The sequence below is a fragment of the Diospyros lotus genome, chromosome 15 (genome assembly GCF_014633365.1).
Source record: "Diospyros lotus cultivar Yz01 chromosome 15, ASM1463336v1, whole genome shotgun sequence".
NCBI lineage: Eukaryota > Viridiplantae > Streptophyta > Magnoliopsida > Ericales > Ebenaceae > Diospyros > Diospyros lotus.
The window spans coordinates 26248587-26270696 of NC_068352.1; the positions used below are offsets into that span (position 1 = coordinate 26248587).

At 38.5% G+C, this 22110-nt stretch overlaps 1 protein-coding gene across 2 annotated transcripts; it reads left to right on the forward strand.

Moving 5' to 3' along the window:
- Positions 1-375: 375 nt before the first annotated feature.
- LOC127791776 (histone-lysine N-methyltransferase ATXR3) lies at positions 376-21057 on the forward strand. 2 transcript variants are annotated; one of them, XM_052321810.1, is made up of 20 exons: positions 376-598; positions 753-3062; positions 3199-3255; positions 4183-5391; positions 6970-7322; positions 7482-8012; positions 8114-8214; positions 9529-10579; positions 10782-10853; positions 12330-12440; positions 12549-12649; positions 17169-17268; positions 17365-17460; positions 17734-17901; positions 17985-18110; positions 18245-18298; positions 18471-18718; positions 18809-18917; positions 19269-19571; positions 20304-21057. In XM_052321810.1, the coding sequence occupies exons 2-20, from the start codon at positions 872-874 to the stop codon at positions 20478-20480; spliced, it is 7158 nt and encodes a 2385-aa protein (XP_052177770.1). In that variant the 5' UTR covers positions 376-598; positions 753-871; the 3' UTR covers positions 20481-21057. The 2 variants fall into 2 exon arrangements, with proteins under 2 accessions (XP_052177770.1, XP_052177771.1); XM_052321811.1 differs by having other exon boundaries at positions 4192-5391.
- The last annotated feature ends 1053 nt before the right edge of the window (positions 21058-22110 follow it).

Below are 22110 nucleotides of genomic sequence, written 5' to 3' on the forward strand. Positions count from 1 at the left end.
CAAGAACTTAGACTTATAAGCACTATCACTTATTATTAAATTATAATTTTAATATTAATTTTATTTAATATAGTAATTTAAAAATTCAAAAAATTAAAAAAAATAAAGTTATGAGGGTTTTTTATTTTAAAATTTATGAAAATGATAACGCAGAATTGGGGGAGCAAGTATGTTAATGGAGGCGAAACATGGGCTAGAAAGTAAATACACTAAAAGACAGGGTGGCAGCGTAATTTTGACATTTAGATTATCTGTTTTTTTTTTGGGTTAATAAATATCGGAGGGGGATGAATGAGACTCCGATGGGAGAAAATAAGAAGAAAATGAAAGAAAAAAGAAAAAATTAACATAACAAGGCTTCCGTCTTTCAGACCAAGAACAAGAACAACTAAGAGCGAGCGATATATAGAGAGAGAGAGAGAGAGAGGAAAGAAACAGTAAAAAACATATACGCAAGGAACGAGAGAACGAGAGAAGGAGAGAGAGGGGAGAGCGGAGGGATTTCACAGATTCGACTTCAGCTCTTCGTCGTCGCCGTTCGAATCGATAGCCTCGCGATCCGGCGATCTATCGTCGCTCACCGCTTCCATTTCTCTCTGTAAGTCGTCGCCGAATCGAAACCCTAAATTATCAATTTAAGTCGCTTCGGCTTTTTCGGCGTGGTTGTGTGATTTGAATTCTGAAGTTGTTGTTACTGTACATTGTTGCGCTGACGTATTTGTTACGTGTTCTGTGTTTTTGGTTGGAATTAGGGTTTTGTGTTGGTGCGAAGATTGGGACAGCTGAGAGTGCAGTATGAGCATCGACAGTCCCGGAGGAGGGAGCAATTAGGGTTTCAGTGGGTTTTTTTGGGGGCAGTGGTTGGACTTCCATGGGCGATGGCGGTGTTGCATGTGTGCCTTCGCAGCATATTATGGAGCAATTTCCAATTTCCGACACTTTTTGCGGAGGCAACAACGGAAAGTTCAATTCGAAGTCGCTCAAGCAAAAGGTGAAGATGAAGGTGAAAAGAGAGGAGTTTTCGAAGAAGACAGAGTCTGGGACGGCTGAATTGGGTTGTGAGAAGGCTAACTGCAGTGCGGAGGTTGAGAACGGTGAGTCTTGTGTAGATAAGGTGCCAAAAGAGGAAATAGAGGAAGGTGAATTGGGTTCATTGAAGTGGCCAACTGGGGAGCTGGAGAATGGGGAGTTCATTCCCGGGAAGCCGCAGAAGTTTGAAGTAAAGAGCGAAATTGAGAAGGCAGAGTGCCCTATTGAGAAATGGAGGAAAGGGGAACTGGAAAAGGGGGAGTTCCTTTCGGCTAAGTGGCGGAAAGAGCATTCTGACAAAGGAGAATTCAGTTCAGGGAGGTCTCGAACTGATGAAATAGTGGAGAAGTGTAGAAAAGGGGAGCCAGAGAAAACAGAATTGGGCTCCTGGAGAGGTTCTAAAGCCGAAATTGAGAAAGGAGAGTTCATCCCTGTAAGACGGCATAAAAGTGAGGTGGTCAAGGAGAAAATGCGCAGGGATGATTCATCAAGGAACAAGGGATTGAAATCTGAGCGAGAATGGACACCCCCTTCTGGTAAGTATGCAACTGATAAAGAAATCAAAGGAAGCGGGAGTCAGCATTTGAAAAGGTCATCCAGGTGGGAAACTGGTCAAGAGAGAAACCCGAGGTTGGGTTCAAAAATTGTAGTTGAGGATGGCTCCATCAAGTTTGAAAACAGCAACGGGAAGAATCATGGAAAAGAACACTTATCAGGAAATAGGTTGAAACGGCACGGAAATGATTCTGATAGCGGTGATCGTAAACATTATGGAGAATATGGTGATTATGTGAGCTCAAAAAGCCGTAGGCTTTCTGATGATGGTAGTCGCTCCACGTATTCAGAGCACTACAGGACTGCGGAGAGATCATACAGAAATTCTTCTGCATCAAGGAACATAGCCTCTGACAGGTACTCTTCTAGACATTATGAATCTTCCTTATCTTCCAGGGTGGCTTATGACAGGCATGGCTGTAGCCCACGGCATTCTGAGCGGTCCCCACGGGACCGACAGCGCTGCACTGATCACCGTGATCGAACTCCAGTCCGCCGTGAGAGATCCCCACATGATAGAACTCCAATCCGTCGGGAGAGGTCGCCTCACGATAGAGGTCGCTACTATGATCATAGAAACCGGAGTCCTAGCTACTCAGACCGGTCCCCACAAGATCGAGGTCGACATTTTGATCGTAGGGATTGGACCCCTAGCTTCTTGGAGCGATCCTCAGTGGAAAGGAATAGGCACAATAACTACAAAGAAACAAATCGGAAAAATGGAGGAAGTGAAAAGAGAGCAAGTCATCATGGAAGTAAAGAAGAGAAGCTTGACCAGAAAGATTCTTGTGGAAGAGACACTCATATCTTATCTAAAGAATCTCAAGATAGAAGTGACTTGGATAATGGTGGTGAATTGCTCGAGAAAAATGCAGACCTTCAATCTCATGTGGAAGAGGTTTCCCAAAATCAAGGAATGCAATGCAAACAGTCTCCTCAGGCTAATGGCATTCATGAGGAGCTTCCTTCAATGGAAGAGGATATGGATATATGTGACACACCACCACATGTTCCAGCTGCAGTGGATTCTACATCAGGAAAATGGTTCTATCTTGATCATTTTGGTGTGGAACGTGGGCCTTCCAAATTGTGCAACCTGAAGGCACTTGTTGAAGAAGGTTTTCTCGTATCTGATCACTTGATCAAGCACCTGGACAGTGACAGGTGGGTTACTGTTGAAAATGCAGTTTCCCCACTCGTGACTTTGAATTTACTTTCTATTGTCTCAGACAGTGTTACTCAGCTAGTGAGCCCTCCTGAGGCTCCTGGTAATCTGTTGGTAGATTCTGGAGATGCTGGTCAATCTGCTAATCAACTAGGCCAGGGTACCTCGTCCACTTTGCTGGAACCTACTTATTGTCCAGGTGAGAGTTTAGTTGCCTCTGAACCTGCAGAAGATCTCCACATTGATGTAAGAGTTGGAGCTTTGTTGGAGGGTTATAGTGTAATTCCTGGCCAGGAACTTGAAACAGTTGGGGGTATTTTTTCAATCTCTTTCCTTGATTTTATTTATTCTGAACACAACTCCTTGATTTTATTTTTTAATAATATTTTATTTTTTTTTATAGATCTTTTATTATTTTTTCATGCTTCTGAAATTCTATCATACTGCAGAAGCACTGCAAATGAGTTTTGAGCGTGGAGAATGGAAAAAATATGGAGATCCTGAAGGTATGATTTTTGGCTTTTTGTGTACTGTTGTGATTGATTATTCTTTAATTTGGAAATGAAGGTTGTCAGCTATCCCTTTGTGGTTATACTCCCTTGCTAGTTGTTTTTTGATAGTATTCCCTTGCTAGTTACTATGATTTTAGTTGACTTCATGAACCAATGTGCTTGTATTGTCAATTAGTTGTAATTTTCAGTCTATGAGTTGATCACTTCCATGCCTGTGTTGGCATACTTAAATTTGAGCCCACAATGCGCCATAGAATATCTTTGTGCTCTTTTTAAATTAGAAATCTTCATTTTTTTTTGTGGCATAAGATCTCTGCTAAGTTTCCATGGTTGGAGCTGGCTTATGTAGAAAAAAGAAACAAACCTTACATAAATATTATCGTTTGATTTTTTTTTTTTTTTTTTTGGGGGGGGGGGGGGGTGTGTGTGTGGAGGGGGATCTTTGTTTCTTAGAAACAGAATAAAGGAACCATTTTGGATTCAGAATTGCTTGATGTCAGATACCCCGATCTGACAAGGGATCTTTCAGGTATAATCAGGAATGGAGAAGAATTTAGAGGGAGAGAGAGAATATGAGAGAGAGAGATAACAGAATGGAGAGAGAAAAGATTCACTTCATTCATTTCATAACCCCATTCTCCAGCTGGAATACAACCAACCGGGAATGTACACCCAGTGATGCATGGCTGCTCCTAACCTACTAAGTACAATCTTTATAGCATAAGAGGAAATTACATTTACTGTCCTACCCTTAGGAGTGTGACACTTGAATCCAACTTTTTTTTTTTCCCCCTCAACTCTCTAATATGTTCATCAATAACGTGCAATCTAGCATTTAGACCTGTTCTACATTTTCTTTGGTGTACTATATGGACACAATACTTCAATTTTCAAAGCTTGTGCTGAAGCACTTGTTCCTAGTATGTGCAGGATTCACTTGGCATGGGTTTCACTTTGGGGAACAACAAGATGAAGATGCAGGCAACACCATATCGAGGTATCCAGATCATGCAGCAAAAGAAGCTTCAGAAAGATCAATTGCTGTATCTGATAGGGACACTATGTTTGCCTATGGTGACTCTACTGACTGGTTCTCTGGCCGGTGGCCGTGCAAGGGAGGGGATTGGAAGAGGCATGATGAAGCTGCCCAAGATAGATCCTGGAGAAAGAAGTTTGTCCTCAATGATGGGTACCCTCTATGCCAAATGCCAAAATCTGGCCTTGAAGATCCCAGATGGCACTGGAAAGATGATTTGTACCGTCCTTCTCATAGCAGAAGGCTTGACCTCCCACCTTGGGCTTTTTCTTTGCCTGATGAGTCAAATGATTGTAGTGCAGTCAGCAGATTGAATCAATCAAAACCTGTTCCTGTAAGAGGAACAAAGGGAAACATGCTTCCTGTTGTGAGGATAAATACGTGTGTGGTCAAAGACCATGGTTCTTTTGTCTCTGAGCCCCGTGCAAAGGTCAGAGGAAAGGATAGATACAGTTCAAGGTCTTCTCGAGCTCATTCTGGAAATAGAGATGTGAAGAGATCATCAGAAGAACATAGTTCTCAATCTAAAAGCATTTGTGAACAGGAATCACGAGGCTTCTGTAGGAGTACAACATCCATTAATATACCAAAAGACCGTCTTTGCACAGGACATGACTTACAGTTACATCTAGGTGATTGGTACTACCTTGATGGAGCTGGGCATGAGCATGGGCCATCGTCATTTTCAGAGATGCAAGTCTTGGTGGATCAAGGTGTCATCCGGAAGGACATCAGTGTTTTCAGGAAAGTTGATAGAGTTTGGGTTCCGTTGACCTCTGCTGCAGAGGCTTCTGAGCCTTCTGTAAAGATCCAACATGATATTAATAAAAAATCTAGTGATGCTTCTGGATTAACAGGCGCCACACTTAGTGGAAACACCACTGTTTCCAGTTCATTCCACAGGTTGCATCCGCAATTCATTGGTTTTACCAGGGGGAAGCTGCATGAGCTGGTGATGAAATCATATAAGAGTCGTGAGTTTGCTGCAGCCATAAATGAGGTCTTGGACCCATGGATCAGTGCAAAACAGCCAAAGAAGGAAATAGAAAAATACATGCAGAATCAATTTCTCTATAGTAAATTTCAGAATTCAGGTATTGTAAAAGTTTCAGAACTTTCTGTAAAGAGTCCTGGATACAATTTATGTTTCAGGATACAATTTTTGAAAAATTCTTCTTCACCTCTCTCTTTCATTTAATGATGTCCCTTTACAGTTCATACCCTCAATCTCCCTGTTTGTGTTTCTAGTTTAAAATTGTCAGTTGAAGGTTACTTTGTCGCTTAATTTATAGGCCATGATTGTGATCAAACAAAAGGCTTTCTTAAGTTAGATATTACTGTTGACTTCCTCAAACTTTGCTCATCTTTTATGCCTGTCATCATTAGACATAACTTAAACCAATGACATCTTTTGGCTTCATTCTTTGATCTTCGTTGTAGATATCTAAATGACTGTATGCACTCTCTTCTCTGCATTATAAATGCTATGTTAAAGTTCTTGTGATTGCATTCTTTTGCCATTTATCTTTTTGTGTATCTAGTCATTTGATTAGCTTGTAGCTGATCCTTCTAGTGGGATTAAGGCTTGAGTTGTTGCAGTCATCTGATTATCGTAGTTGTGATAACACATATTGTACTAGTGTTATTAAAGGTGTGCCTAAGCGCGGACTATCAAGGCGTGCCTGTGCTTTTTTGATTGTTTTTTAGGATTTTATTTTACTGTTTATTATTTTATTAAATTTTTTACTGTTTAGGGTTTAAATTTATTGCGTCAACTATAAATTTGACAATGAGTAAAAGGACTACTGCTTCAAATGCTCCAATTGAATTTGAACTAGATGAAGATGGAGAGGGAGATGATGTGGAAGAAGACATTAGAGATGATGCTTCTAATGATGAAATTATGGAAATGTTTGATCTTGATGATGAGGGTGATTTTTAGATTATTTAAAATGTATAATTAGTTAATCTTGATTAAGATTTAAGACTTATAAATTATTTTAAGATTTAATTCAAGTTGACTTAAAAGACTTTTAGATTGCATCTTTAGGTATTTTTTATTGTTATTTTCTTTAGTATATGTTGAATTTTTTAATTTCCTTGATAACATGTTTGTGAATATGTTATTAGGAGTTGGCATCTATTTTATATCTTATTCTTCAAATATGATATATATTTTTCTTTTTTTTTTAGTTTGCATGCGCCTAGTTCCATCAGGTGCATACCTCGCCTGGTGCCTTGTGCCTTAGGCTTCTACACCCTTTTGCGCCTTAGTGCCCCTTGGGCCTTTAATAACACAGTATTGTACTAGAAAGAATGACGTGCAGCATTAATTCATATGAGAATGTTTTGAAGTGCATTTACTTTGTTCCTTCATATTTCTAATCCATCTTACTCTCCTCATCTTTAGTTGTTTTTATGATAGGACTTTTTGTTAATTGTTCAATTGACTTATCCAAATTTCTACATCTCTAGCATGAGGGTCATACATATTTGTCATATTAGCCATATTGTCTGTCTTAATGATCTGCATAGTGGGGATCTCTCTTTTTCTGACCCTTTGTGTATCTCATGTTTGCTCTCTAATATGAAATAAATACTGATCTTAAGCTACTTTTTGGAGAAAAATATTGAAGGTAACACATTATTGATTCGGAATCTCTTCTGTTCAGGCAAGAGAGCCAGGTTAATGGTTGATGAATGTGAGGAAGATTATGAAATAGAAGAGGAATTAGTAGCAGGTAAGGAAGAATGGACATTTGATCATCTGTGCAGTGATGCTATTTTTCACAAGGAGGACAATGTAGATTCTGAGATTCAAACTGGATGCTGGGGTCTATTGGATGGTCATGCACTGGCACGGATCTTTCATTTCCTCGGAAATGATGTAAAATCCCTTGTTTTTGCTGCTTTGACTTGTAAGCACTGGAGAGCAGTGGTCAACTTTTACAAAGACATCTCCAGAGAGGTTGACTTGTCATCTCTTGGCCCTAGTTGCACTGACAGCATCATCTGGAAAATCATGGTATATTTTCTTTTGTTACATTTTCTTTTCATGTACTTTTTTAGTTTTGGCTTGTGGAGGTTTTTTTGTTTTATGTTGGGGTTGGATGTTGTTTCAGTTTTAATGCAAAATTGAGAAAATTGTCCAATGTTGAAGTCTAATATTTTTGTTTGCTTGCAGAATGGTTACAAAAAGGAGAAGATAACTTCACTGGTTCTACTTGGTTGCACCAATGTCTCTTTGGGCATGCTGGAGAAAATTATTCGGTTATTCCCTTCCTTATCTTGTATGGATATTAGAGGCTGCAGCCAGTTAATTCATTTGGTTGATAAATTTCCAAACATTAATTGGATCAAGAGCAGAGGACATTCAAAATTAAGGAGCCTTAAGCACATAAATGAGAGAACTTCAACTGTGTTCAAAAGTCAGAATGGGCTGGAAAGTAACATGGATGATTCCAGTGGATTGCGAGATTATTTTGAAAGTTTGAATCGAAGGGACTCAGCAAATCAGTCTTTCCGCAAAAGCTTGTACAAACGTTCAAAACTGTATGATGCTAGAAAGTCATCTTCCATCCTATCTAGGGATGCGCATTTGAGGCACTGGGCTGTCAGAAAATCTGAAAGTAGTTACAAGAGGATGGAGGAATTCCTTGTTTCAGGTCTGAAAGACATAATGAAGGAGAACACCTTTGATTTTTTTGTGCCCAAGGTACTGTGATATGGTTTCTAGATTTGCCTGATGAGAAGTCTTCTCTTATATATACACATGCATATATTTGTCTTTTAAAGCTCATATTTCATGCTTGCCAGGTTGCTGAAATTGAGAATAGAATGAAGAGTGGCTACTATGCTGGCCGTGGCTTGAGCTCTGTGAAAGAGGATATCAGTCGGATGTGCCGGGATGCAATCAAGTAAGTTCAAGCTTTTCTATTTGGCAGTTGTATAGGATGAATCTCGGTTAATAGCATTTAGCAGTGGAACCTTAGTTAATAATGGAGAAATAGCCCCTTCAGCTCTCTTAATTGTCTTGAAAGCTGAGGAAGGCTGCAGATGGAGGTATGGGTGAAAATACTATAGTTTGTTTTCTGAAGAACCAGATAACCTGGGGAGAATATGTTCGGCGATCTATTTCCTATGACCATTGTTCAAAAATTGTTCTCAAAATACCCTAATTTTAGGTGACAACAAAAAGATTTTTCATTGGTTCTGAAAATCTTTACCACATGTAGGTGAAATCTATATTAAAACAAAGGTGTTTTTAGAGTTTCCGACTTTTTGGTTTTTTAAAATGACAAAAACAAAAAGAAAGTAAACACAAGAACCATAACCAAAGCTATTTGCTGTTTCCGAAACATAAGAAATGAAGTTGCCACTGGGAGTAGGCTTAGCAGATGAGTTTTTAATAGATGCCTGGGCTAAATTTTTGTCAAAGGGGGCCACGTTCTAGAAATCTGTTGTGGATTCTTTTACATGTTTTCAGAATGTGGAACCTGTTAAAGATAAGATTGATGCTAACAGCTTGTGTCAAGTTACCATCTTCTGCATTTTGAAAATTCAATGAAACAAAAACTGAAGGAAAAAATCCCAAATGTAACCTATGCCAAAGAGGCCCTGAGACTCTCATTTGTTTGTCTTTACATGTTTTGTTTCTGATGTCTGTGTTTGTGATGTGGGGGGGGGGGGGGGGGGGGTGCTTGTTCATCCTTGGATGTTATGTTGGTACTTCTACACATGTGATGTATTTATCTAATGTACTACAAAATTATGATTAATGTCTTAGGTATGATGATTGAGGTCACACTGTTTATGCATTGCTTCATGAACATTAAATTTTAGCAAATATTGAAGGGAGAATATGTAATCCACCTAAGGGGGAGGAAAGGAAAATGAAATCAGTTGATTTCCTGCATCCAAATAATTATGGTATAGATGGAGCTTTTGTTAGCTTCACACACAACAATTGAGTGCACTTGATTCCACAATATGTACCGAGGATTTTGGGCTACTATACTGATTGGCATCCTACTGCTGTTTTTGCAAAATTTTGATCTCTGGACAGTACCATATTGCAGTTACCATAGTATTTTTGATGTGCTTGTGCTTATATTGCTTACTCATTTCTTTCCTGTTGCCTACTTTTTTACCTTTGTATGCTGAGCATGTTAACAGCATGTTTTCTTTCTTCCTTGCCTGCCCTCGTTTTTACAAATATTATCTGTGTGCAGAGCGAAAAATCGTGGTGATGCTGGAGATATGAATCGCATTGTTACATTATTTATCCGACTTGCTACACGCTTGGAAGGTGGTTCTAAGCTTTCTCATGAAAGAGATGAGATGATGAAGAACTGGAAAGATGATTTATCTGCAGGTCTTGACCTTGCTACCTCAAAGTACAAGAAGAAGCTCAACAAGGTGACGGAAAAGAAAATGATTCGAAGTTATGGAACCTCTATTAATGGTGGTTCTGATTATGGAGAGTATGCTTCTGATAGAGAAATCAGAAGGCGTTTATCCAGGTTGAATAAAAAATCTATGGACTCTGGAAGTGAGACATCTGATGAACTGAACGGGTCTTCTGAAGAAACCAAGACTGACAGTGAGAGTAGTGACTCAGATACAGAAAGTGGCTCTGATTTCCAATCAGAAAGTCGTGTTGTTGATTCAAGGGGAGATGGATACTTCCCTGCAGATGATGGGTTTGATTCTCTGACTGATGAACGTGAATGGGGTGCTCGAATGACGAAAGCTAGCCTTGTTCCTCCTGTTACTAGGAAATATGAAATAATTGACAGATATGTAATTGTAGCAGACGAGGAGCTAGTGAAGAGGAAGATGCAGGTTTCTTTACCTGATGACTATGCTGAGAAGCTCAGTGCTCAGAGAAATGGCACTGAGGAATCGGATATGGAGATACCTGAAGTTAAGGACTATAAGCCTAGAAAACAGCTTGGAGTTGAGGTAATAGAACAAGAAGTTTATGGCATAGATCCTTACACTCATAATCTTCTTCTTGATTCCATGCCAGAGGGATCAGATTGGAGTCTTCAGGATAAGCACGTGTTTATTGAAGATGTTCTACTCCGTATGCTGAATAAGCAGGTTCGGCACTTCACAGGCACTGGAAACACTCCCATGATGTATCCTTTGCAGCCTGTTGTTGAGGACATCCTAAAAACTGCCAAGGAAGAACATGATACACGAATTGTTAAATTTTGTGAATGTATCCTGAAGGCAATTGATAGTCGTCCCGGGGATAATTATGTTGCTTATAGGAAGGTAAGGGCTACTTTTTAGCTGCAAGATCTAATAGTTGATTACTCTTGTGCACTGTCTCTAGTCTAAATGTTAGGTTTGAATGTTTTGTTTTTTTTTTTCCTGAAAGAATGTTAAGTTTGATGACTTTTTTATTTTTCTATTTGAAGTTTTATTTAGGATACTGGTTTTGTTTTCCTATTGTTCACTGTTATCTGTTTCTCAGGGTCTTGGCGTTGTTTGCAATAAAGAAGGTGGATTTGGTGAAGAGGATTTTGTTGTGGAGTTTCTGGGTGAGGTATGGATGTGCATTTTTTTTGTTTCATTAGCTTATAGACAACCACAAAAACGACAATCACAAGCTTTAATCTCACCATCTTGGTTGGCTACATAAATTCTAGATCTCCATCATCTTATCTAGAATTCACATAGTTTGATCCAATGAGTTTTATGCTAGCTGTCGGCTACCTAAAGCAACTCTTCTACTTCATCTAGGGTTAGGATCAGCTGAAATAAGAGCACCTTCAACACTAGAAGTGTCCAGGGAATTACTGAATGAATGAATCTCATTTTAGAACTCAACCAAAAATGAATAAATAAGTAAATAGTATAAGAATCTAGCTGCAATTCCTTAATTTTATTTGGGTTAATTGCCAAAAATACTTTTACTTTGTTTTTGTTTGGACTGAACTTTTAATTTCATTAATAGTAATATCCAACTTTACTTTTGGTTCAATTTGGACTGCCGATACTCCCTTGTTAATAAAAACCGTTAAATGCTAATGAGGCCTGGCATCTCAGTTAAACTAACACAAAATTTAAACTGAGTATGTATATATGTGTATATATATATATATTAATTATATGAAAGTTAAAAAAAAAAAGTGCAGGCTACCATGGCTGGAGTTGAACCCCAGCGATGGGGTTCCTTCTGCAATCCAAGGGAACAAGATGATGAGAAGAAGAAAGAAAGGTGGGCAGCAGTTGCAGTGGCTGTGACCATGGTGCACTAACCATGGAAAAAAAAGAGAGGAAGACAGAAAGAGAACAGAAGCCAAAGAAAGAAGTAGAAGAGAACAGGAGAAAAGAACGGAGAAAAAAAGAGAAAGAATTTATTCTGCTCATGTTTTATTTGTCTTGAACATTGCTATTGGATGCAATGTTATGATTACAAAAAGCATCATCTGCCTCTGTTCTGATGTCAATGCCTCAGGTTTTCTCAGTGAAGCTTGATGAATCAACAGATGAGCAAGTTAACACCTCGATAGATATGGGAGGTGAATGTGGATAGATGGGGTTCAGTCAAACCCTAGTGATGCCGGAACCCCCATCACTGGGGTTCAGCTCTGGTCTAGACTGTCAGAGATTTGTTTTTAAATTTTCATATTAATTATAATATATATTTAGTTTATATGTTTTAGTAGTTTAAGTTGGCAGACCATGTCAGCATTTTTAATCTGAGGTGACAGGCAACTAATCTAACTTTGCATGTGATGTCACCATTTAACAGTTGTTTTTATTAACGTGAGAAAAATGGAAGTCCAAAATTGAAACAAAATTAGAGTTGGATGCTATTATTAATAACATTAAAAGTTTAGTCCAAAATTGAAAATATGGTAAAAGTTCAGTTTTTTTTTTGGCAATTTACCCATTTTATTTTCTGATATTTTTCATTCCCATTTTTTCTTGTTCAAATCCAAGTTCCAAGCATTCTTCAAAAGTTTTAAGATGCTGAAACTTTTGTTGATATATTTCTCTCTGCTGATAAATATAGGTTTATCCTGCTTGGAAATGGTTTGAGAAGCAAGATGGGATTCGTTCTTTGCAAAAAAATAGTGAAGATCCAGCACCAGAGTTTTATAACATTAATCTTGAGAGGCCAAAGGTATGCTTTATGCTCTACATGGACAAGTTTGTCCTTGAAGTTGTCATAGCCTTTAATTTCTTCGTATTACACCAACATGTTCATCTGATGTTTTTGCTTATTTGGCAGGGTGATGCTGATGGCTATGACTTGGTAGTTGTTGATGCAATGCATAAAGCAAACTATGCAAGTCGAATTTGTCACTCATGCCGCCCTAATTGTGAGGCAAAGTAAGCTTTCATGCTTGTTTATCTCATTTCTGTTTGAAAGGCATGTCTATCTGATTACTTGTCTGATAGTTTCCTTACAGTTGTATCTAGGCACAAAATTCCAGGAGTAAACAGTTGAATTTATTCTATTGTTGGTACATATGTTTTGTTGTAATTTGAGTAGGTAATATGTGATTTTTTTTTTTTTTTAGTAATGGTGGAAAGCAATGGAATTTCTGCTGGATTTTTACAATGGTAGATAAACTCTCAAGGCCTTCTGCAGCTGGTTCAGAAAATTTATGTGAAACACCCCATAAAATTAAAAATGAAAACTTTAATGTTTCCTGGGAGCTTATATTTTAGCACCCTGGGTATCCATTGATTTTGTGGCTATTTAAAGTTGTGTTTAGGATGTCATTATGCTGTTTGACTTGTTCTTTTCTGCAGAAACCACCTCTTAATTATTGTTTAATTCAATGGAGAAAGAGGAGGTTTATTGTACAGAATCTGGAGAATGTTTAATTTGTGTTGATGACATAATTTGCATAAACATTTATTAAGTTATATGCGGATAAGATATTTTAGCAATATTCGATAATTATTTTTTATATTTGTCTTGTTATTCCTAAGCTGCAAAACTAGATGTGTGTCACCAATTAATGATGCTCCAACGGGCCAGGGGGCAAACTACTAGAAGAGTGAAGACTGAATGAGTGGAACATGATTGAATCAGCATTGGTTTGTCCAAATGCTAGAAATGCCCCTCCCCGGGTGCACTAGAGTTGTGTAAAGTGAATATGGTCAAAATGATGAATAAAGGCTTTGTGAAAAATAGCTTGCAAGTAACTACATCTTCTGTGAAGATTTAGAAAAGAATTTATATGGGGTTTTGCTTATTTTTTGTAAGTAAAGTGATGCAATTGTGTAGAAAGAATGCCAGAAGGGAGAGATTTGTTACAAAAGAAGGTTCACAACCTTGGAAACTTAACTATCTACCACAAAAACTCATCAAGAAAAGTAACAGAAGAATATTGACAAAAGGGGAGCATCCTGATGAATTTCCTTAGAAAAAAAGAAGAAGAAGAAGAGCACCCTCTCAGTTAAAATAAATAAATAAATGGAAATGAGTGTTCCACTTCAAAAAAATGCAATGAATTTTCAACACCTTTAAGAGCTCTTTTGATATAGCATTTAACTGGATAATGATATTCAAGTTTGTTTTTGTTGAGGATTCTGTGTTGTTGGATATTGGTGTCCTTGAGTGATAAGTACTCTCATGTCATGACCCTAGGGTTTAGCTAGGGTCTTAGAAGTAATTGGAAGGAATTTTGGGGAAGAAATAGAGAAGAATTGAAGAGGGAGATTGAATGGAATTAGGGAGAGAAGGAATGGGACAGTGGAGAACGAGAGAGAGAGAGGGGGAAAGAGAGAGAAATTAAAATTTCAATTATCATTCAACATGCCTCGTACCAACAGCCTTTTATAGGCTTCCCCTCTAACAAAAATAACATCTATGTACTGTAACAGCATTACAAAATATCTCCTAACAACTTAATAAGTCTATTACTATAATGTCCTTCTATGGAATCTTGGGTCATGACAATTCCCCTCCTCTTGAGAGAGTTCTTGTCCCCAAGGACTTCAACAATTGATCACTGCTATTAACCAATTCCAACCTTCTCAATCCCAGTCATGCCTCTTTCCTTCTTTCTTCTTCTAGGCTTGTAAGTTCTCAAGATTAATTCCAAGACTAAGTTGGCGCAAGACTCCAGCAGAAGAAACTTTATCAAGTTCAAGTCCGATGCACCCAAGTCCTGCAATGGCTGTCCAATTACACTCAATCCCCCCCCATCCAATACGAGGAAGGATGACATACCTACCTCCATAGCAACCTCTACTCTATTCCCATTCATCCCATGGCCTTGCTCTGTAGCAATATCCACCTTAATCCTTGCCAATGATTTCTCAGCGGCTGCCATATGCACTTCATCATTTCATCTTTTCCCCCACGATTTATGGCTTGCTTATTAACTAAATCCTTCGCTTCCTCTTCCTTCAATAATCCTTCATTTTTTAACTGCTAGTTCTGACGAGGTATTAGCTCTTTCCATTGTTGCAGAGCTGGTTGCAAAGCAGCTGTGGCCGAATTCATGTCCAAGTCTCCCAATTTCTTACTGGCTCCCATCAGTACTGTTTTCTGATTGACTTCCCCAATCATTTCTTGGTTTGGACCTCTCGATTATCACCTAGAATATCTTTAATGATGACTGCAATTTCAATTATGATCTCTGGATTCCTTGCAAGTAATTCAACAATTTCTTTTCCCTTTTGTAGGCTGCAATTCCCCTCTATTTGGACTTCTTTTTCAGCATTATCAAATGATCCCTCTGCATTGGCTGCCCTATCAATCTATTCATTACAGGTTCCCTTTGAAGGATGTAATCCATCACCAATATCATCTTTGATGCTGCCAACATCCTTCTTGATATTGCTGCCTAATTCCAAATACCCAAGCATGTACTTGGAAGTCAACGATGAATCAGTTTCCCACCTTCTTGTCTTCTCCTTCGACTTCTCCATTTTAAGAAACTCCTCCTTGTTAAAACTTCCATGATAGTCATCAAAGTATTCGACTGGGAAAACTGTAATGATACTCCTTAGATAGTATCATTGCAAACTCTTACAACTTTTCACGGAACATTCGACCGAATTCCTTGCACTCTTCATGAATCTCATTGCTTGTTCCTTTGTCCCTGTTGTTGCCAACTAAAAATGTAGCCTCCTTTGGCTGCCATTGAGGCTCCATTTCAACTGAAAATGAAGCATTCTTCTGCTGCAATTGAGACTCCATTGGACTCCTTCGTGCGCGCGCTACTTCCTAGGGCTTCACGAGTAGGACATTCCATTGAAAATGCAACATCCTTCGGCTGCAATTGAGGCTGCTCTCTTGCATGAAAATTAACCACTGAAGATGCAGCATCATTCAGCTGCAATTGAGACTCCATTTGTCTCATGTGTGCCTTGCTTCCCATGGTCGACATCTCACGGACTTGACACTTGGAAGACCAATACATACTGCTATTCTTCAAACAAATTAAACCAAAATTCAAAGCCAAAATTAACCTTTGCTTCCCTTTGCTCACAGTATAGAATTTCGATTGGAATCCATCGCCTGAAATTACTGCTCCATTATGATCTACCTTAATGAAGTCGGATCGGAATTATCGCAAGTCATTGCCTAGAATCACCCATCCAAATTCGCCTTCAAAAAATCCACTCCCAGCTGCTCCGAACCTTGCTAGAATCAAATACTGAAATTGCTGGGCTTCTTAGCTGAGACCCAGACCTATTCCCACTTCACGTCGTCCCTCCTCGTTGGAATTGGCACCTTCGTCTCCTCAATCCAAATCGATCAGCTGAGCCCCTACACTGTTCGCTATCTACTTGCAAGGTATCACCTGACAGCAATCATCATCGGTAAGCAGAATCGGAAGTCCAGAATCTTTCGCCCGGACTGCTGGACTCGCCTCGAATCCTTCCTCTGGTGCTGCCTATTGACTGGTCGCGATTGATAATGGCTATGACACCTTCCTCGTCCGCGTCGCCAACTACAATGGAACTCTTGTACTAGCCTTCTGTTCTGGTAACGAGTCTCCTAGCCCTTCGCGTTAACACCAGCGACTTGCTATCAGCTCGGTACTTTTGCACTCGACGTCCAACACCCCGTCTCTGTTGTCTCTGGCTGGAATCAGCTCTGCTCACGATTGCTACGGATTCAACAATCGCCTCCTGTCGACGACTCCTTCTCACCCAATCACGGACCATGGGCTGGACGACCACCGCACTCCTTGAGTTCGCCTGGGTTGTCGAGAATCGTGGCCGTATCTCACCTCCCCTATCACGGTCAGGTATGAAAATCACTAGCCAGATACCGTCATTCGAAGTCGCCTCCAAAAGTCGGCAACACTTTGAGTTTCACAATCGAGTGTATCAACATCCGCTATTCACCGTAGGAACTCACCGATAATCATCGTCGGAACTTGAATCAAAACCATAGCCAAGGATGGACTCCCCTGATACCATTTGTCATGACCCTAGGGTTTAGCTAGGGTCTTAGAAGTAATTGGAAGGAATTTTGGGGAAGAAATAGAGAAGAATTGAAGAGGGAGATTGAATAGAATTAGGGAGAGAAGGAATGGGACAATGAAGAACGAGAGAGAGAGAGAGAGGGGAAAGAGAGAGAAATTAAAATTTCAATTATTATTCAACATGCCTTGTACCAACAGCCTTTTATAGGCTTCCTCTAACAAAAATAACAGCATCCATGTGCTGTAACAGTATTACAAAATATCTCCTAACAACTTGCTAAGTCTATTACTATAATGCCCTTTTATGGAATCTTGGGTCATGACATCTCATTAGTTCAATGGGGTTCTCAAGTTTTATCTCCATTAATTGATGATTTTTTCCCCCTACATGATTGTGTATTTGTAGTTAATCTGAATTCAAGCATACTCAGCTCTATCTTTTGTTAAAGCAGAGTTACTGCTGTTGATGGTCAGTACCAGATTGGAATATATGCTGTACGGCCAATTGAATATGGTGAAGAGATCACATTTGATTACAATTCTGTCACGGAGGTGTGTTTCTTGTCACTGTCATTCCCTTGTTCCTGAAGATAATAGAATTGTCCCTATAATAATGTTGGCAATGTGTATATGCTAATTGTGATACAGAGTAAAGAAGAATACGAAGCATCAGTTTGTTTATGTGGGAGCCAGGTTTGCCGTGGAAGCTACTTGAATCTGACTGGTGAAGGAGCCTTCCAGAAGGTACAGGCTTGCATAACATTTGCTGAATCTTAAGTGCTCTTTGAATTGTCAAGTGACTGATAAAAACAGTTGCAGAGAAACTTTTAATCATTTTATATCTTGCTTGTGCAAAGGATTGCTAGATTATCATTCTTGTTGCCCCTAGCCATAATGCTGTATTTATTTAGAATTTTGTTCTGGATGTTACCGCATCCATATACTAATTGACTTCTATCTTTTTGGTCACTTTGAGTCAGTTTTATTTTCTTTTAACTGGATTGTGATGTGCACTAGGTGCTGAAGGAGTGGCATGGCATACTGGATCGACATCACTTGTTGCTAGAGGCTTGTGAATTAAATTATGTCTCTGAAGAAGATTATATTGACTTGGGTAGAGCTGGTTTAGGAAGTTGCCTACTTGGGGGATTGCCCGATTGGCTGATTGCTTATTCAGCTCGCTTGGTAATGCTCTTATGCTGTTTGCATTTGTGGGTATAACCTTAGAACCATTCAATTCTTTTCTGATTCATTCATCTCATGTGAAGGTGAGATTTATTAATTTTGAAAGAACTAAGCTTCCTGATGAGATCCTGAGGCATAATGTGGAAGAGAAGAGGAAATACTTTGCAGATATTTCAATTGATGTTGAGAAAAGTGATGCTGAAGTCCAGGTAAATGCAACTAAGCGCCCCCCTCTCTCCCCTCTCTCCTCCTCTCCCCCTCTTTCTATTATACTTGGTCAGGGCATTCTTGCAGTTCAATTTGTGATATTGATCATTGATCCTTTTCTTTTTGTATGAGACAGGCTGAGGGTGTCTTCAACCAAAGGCTTCAGAATTTGGCTCTTACTCTTGACAAGGTAGTTATGTTTTTTAAGCATCTCTCTCTTTCAAAACACATGGAGTTTGTATGCTCTTTCAGAAGATATGATGATGTATCCAGAATGAGATGTTGGTGCTTGCATCAGAGGTTTTCATTATGAGAGATGGAAGGTCTTAACTTTGTACTTGTGACATTTTGTTGTGGTATAGGTCAGGTATGTCATGAGATGTGTCTTTGGTGACCCAAAGAATGCCCCACCGCCGGTGGAGAGGTTGAGTCCTGAAGAAGCAGTTTCCTTTCTATGGAAGGGGGAGGGATCACTTGTAGATGAACTTACTCAATGCATTGCTCCTCATATGGATGCTAGCATGCTAAAGGATCTCAAGTCCAAGATTCATGCTCATGATCCATCTGGTTCTAATGACATCCAGAAGGAGCTGCGGAAATCTTTGATATGGTGAGCTGCATGTGATTTTTTCCTTTATTTTAAGTATGTTTACTTGTTAAAATATGCTAACCCGGTGGAGCTCATTCATTCTTATTTTAGGTTAAGGGATGAGGTTCGAAATCTTTCATGTACATATAAGTGTAGGCATGATGCTGCTGCTGATTTGATTCACATTTATGCTCATACAAAGTTCTTCTTTAGAGTGCGGGTGAGTCTTATTGTCACAACTTGATTGTGTTAGGAACTTAAGGCCCTGTTCAGTTACAGAAAATATTTTCTGATTTTTCAACTCCAATTTTCAATTGAATGGTTGAATCGCCAACAAGAAATAGAGAACTCAATTTTCTATTTTTTCAACTTTATACTATGAATTTGGAAACATCAAAATAGATGTTCTCTAAATTTTCTAAAATTGAATGTTATTGCTTTTTGAAAAATAAAATGAAGCATGTTTAGTTATAAAATTGGACTTGAAAATTAGAAAATGTTTTCCAGGCCCCTAAAGTTGTTAAAACATGTTTCCCTGTTGGTCCTAATTGGACTTCACTTGTACCTGCAGGAATACAAGGCTGTAACTTCCCCACCTGTTTACATTAGTCCTCTTGACCTTGGCCCCAAATATTCAGATAAGTTGGGGTCAGGTTTCCAGGAATACAGCAAGACGTATGGTGAAAATTATTGTTTAGGGCAGTTGATATATTGGTATAACCAAACTAATGCTGAGCCAGATTGTAACCTAGCTAGAGGGGGCAGGGGTTGTCTATCACTACCTGACATTGGTTCCTTTTATGCCAAGGTCCAGAAACCATCTCGGCATCGGGTATATGGCCCAAGGACTGTGAAATTCATGTTAGCAAGAATGGTATGTTTTTATTTATTTATATTGCTTTATCATTCTTTGCTTATTCCTCCAGTATATAATTTTCTTGGTCCAACCTTTGCCACTATAGCAGAACAGTAGACAAGCTTTCTTTCTTAGGCTCTTCTATGGTAGTAGACCCCTTTTGCATTTTTACCAGAGCTCGACCATATTAATCTCTTTTATCTTGCTGAGCCGTGTGTTTATTTTGCTTGTGACTCATATTATGGATGTGTTCTGGCATTGTACCTATCAAGTTATGTTGACCTTCGTCCCATAAATTTGAGCAAAATAAGACATGGTAGCCTTTAGTCTTCTGATGCAACCTATGATAGAAGTCAAATATTTTGTTATTTGTTGCTAAACTCCTTCATCAGGGAGAATGGTAGTTGAGTTGCTCGAGGACTCTGGATGTGGTTGATGAATTTAAATTTTCCCAAGGCTTTCAGAAAAATGGGACGAAGAGCATTTGAAGTTATAGAGGATATGGAGGATTGTTACTGTTTTTATTTTTATTTTTTTTATTGGTCAGGTTGATCATCAATAACCGTTGATGGTTATTGTTTTGAATGTTTTTGTTAAGTTGGAAAAAAGGGCCTTTAAGCTGGTGTTGGGCACCTTAGAGATTTTGGAGTTTTGACTTGTCCAAACCCATGTCTACTTTCTGTTTTTTAATCAATTCATGTCCTTGAGACGAACTAATTGCTTAACTTTCTGTGTCTGTTACTTCAACAGGAAAAGCAGCCTCAGAGACCATGGCCCAAGGATCGGATTTGGTCGTTCAAGAATTCCATAAAAATTTTTGGCAGTCCCATGCTAGATGCTGTTATGCACAATTGTCCCCTGGACAGGGAGTTGGTGCATTGGTTGAAGAACAGACCTGCTATTTTTCAGGCTATGTGGGATCGCTAACCGTAGCTGGCTGGCATTGTGGAAGCAGCATCGAGAGCATTCCCATTGAAGCATTTGGAATGGTTACTCAGTTTTTGGTTGCAGGTGGTCCCCGCGAGGGAGCTGGCAGACATTTCAGAAGCAACGTGCGTTCATGGTGCTGCTTTTGGCTTTATTCTTGTGTACAGCTTTATTTCTTTTCTCTGCAATTCCAATTTTGGAATGTGCAATTCATTATTGATAGTAGTACAGCTTTTTTTTTTTTTTTTTGGCCTTTTATTAATGGGGATAAGTTAAAAAATAGGAAGAAGAAATCCAAGTTAACTGATCATAGTTGCATCGTCGCATCCGACAGCCATCTATCAGAATGCCAGCACTTTATCATCTGTACCATATCCTAACCTTCTTAGGATAGTTTTTTGTCTGATATCTGAACAGTTTTAAGTAGGCTTTTAGGATTTTGGGTAGAAATTATGGTCTTGCATGAGTTCTGCAGGTGCCTTGTTCTTGTTTGGTTCTTGTAAGGCTCTTTGATTGACAAGTGTATTTAAATGATTGTGACCAAAGATGAAAAATTGGCCCAATTGTTAGTTGAAAAGGATTGTAGGATGGAGATGAGATATGCTCGAAGGAGAGTTGCAAGGGGTTGTGCCTCTATTGAAAAGCGGGATTGAATTGAGTAAGATGGCTTTCATATGTGAGTTGGGTGCGGTTGCAATTACAAAATGACTAGCAGAATTGTGGTAAGCACCCAACAATAAAAACTAGAACTAAAAAACAAAAATTGAGTGTTGAATATTTAACTTTTAAGTGTGTATAGATTGTTTGTATTCAAATTTATTTGGGGGTGAAGGTAATTTGCTCCTGGAGATTAGTTGATGAAGCTCGAACACTCTTGATGAATTAAAAAAAATGAATTAAAAAATTAGAAAACCAAGACTCTGATTTTCAGTTTGGATAATGATAATGTTCTTCCATATGGATAGGGCGGCTTGATGGAGTGGTTTTATTTAATTACATGAAAAGTTATTTTTTTGTTCTTTGCAAATGTAATATCTTCTATAAAATGAAAGTTTTTGGCTGGAAGAAAACTAAATTGGACTGCCTCACTAGATAAGGGAAAATTTAATAAATATTTATCTTAAAAAATGTAATAAATTTAAATTATTATTATTTATTTAATAAATTTTGCTTAACGTCAATTATTTATCATTCATTATATTACTTAAATAAAAAATGCTCATATGAATTAGAAGTGGTCCAACCAATTTTTACACACATTTATTAAGCTTTAAAAATATAATTACTTATTTACTAAATTTTAGATTGTTATTATTTAATCATTCAATTTTGCTCAATGTCAATTATCCATCACCTTATTACATTTTCGTTTGATTTTGTAAATGAAAAATGCTCACATGACTAACGAAATCCGAAATGATCTAATCAAATTCTTATTTTTAGTCAACTTAGTTCCAAGTCAGATCCTACCCTATTTGCCAACTACCAGGCTGAAGCACAATTTCTCTTCCAAGAAAATGCAAGTTTGATTTCAGACAAATCAGAAATCAATTTTTTGAATCCTAAAATTTTTCCCAAATCCTCTTTGCCCAAACTCTTGAAACCCAAATGCAATACCAAAATTCGAAGA

Coding starts and splice junctions, on each gene's coding strand:
- LOC127791776 (XM_052321810.1), top strand. CDS start 872: ATGGGCGATGGCGGTGTTGCATGTGTGCCTTCGCAGCATATTATGGAG. Junction 17,461..17,733: donor GTGAAGGAGCCTTCCAGAAG/GTACAGGCTTGC, acceptor GATGTGCACTAG/GTGCTGAAGGAGTGGCATGG. Junction 18,299..18,470: donor TGGCTCTTACTCTTGACAAG/GTAGTTATGTTT, acceptor GTTGTGGTATAG/GTCAGGTATGTCATGAGATG.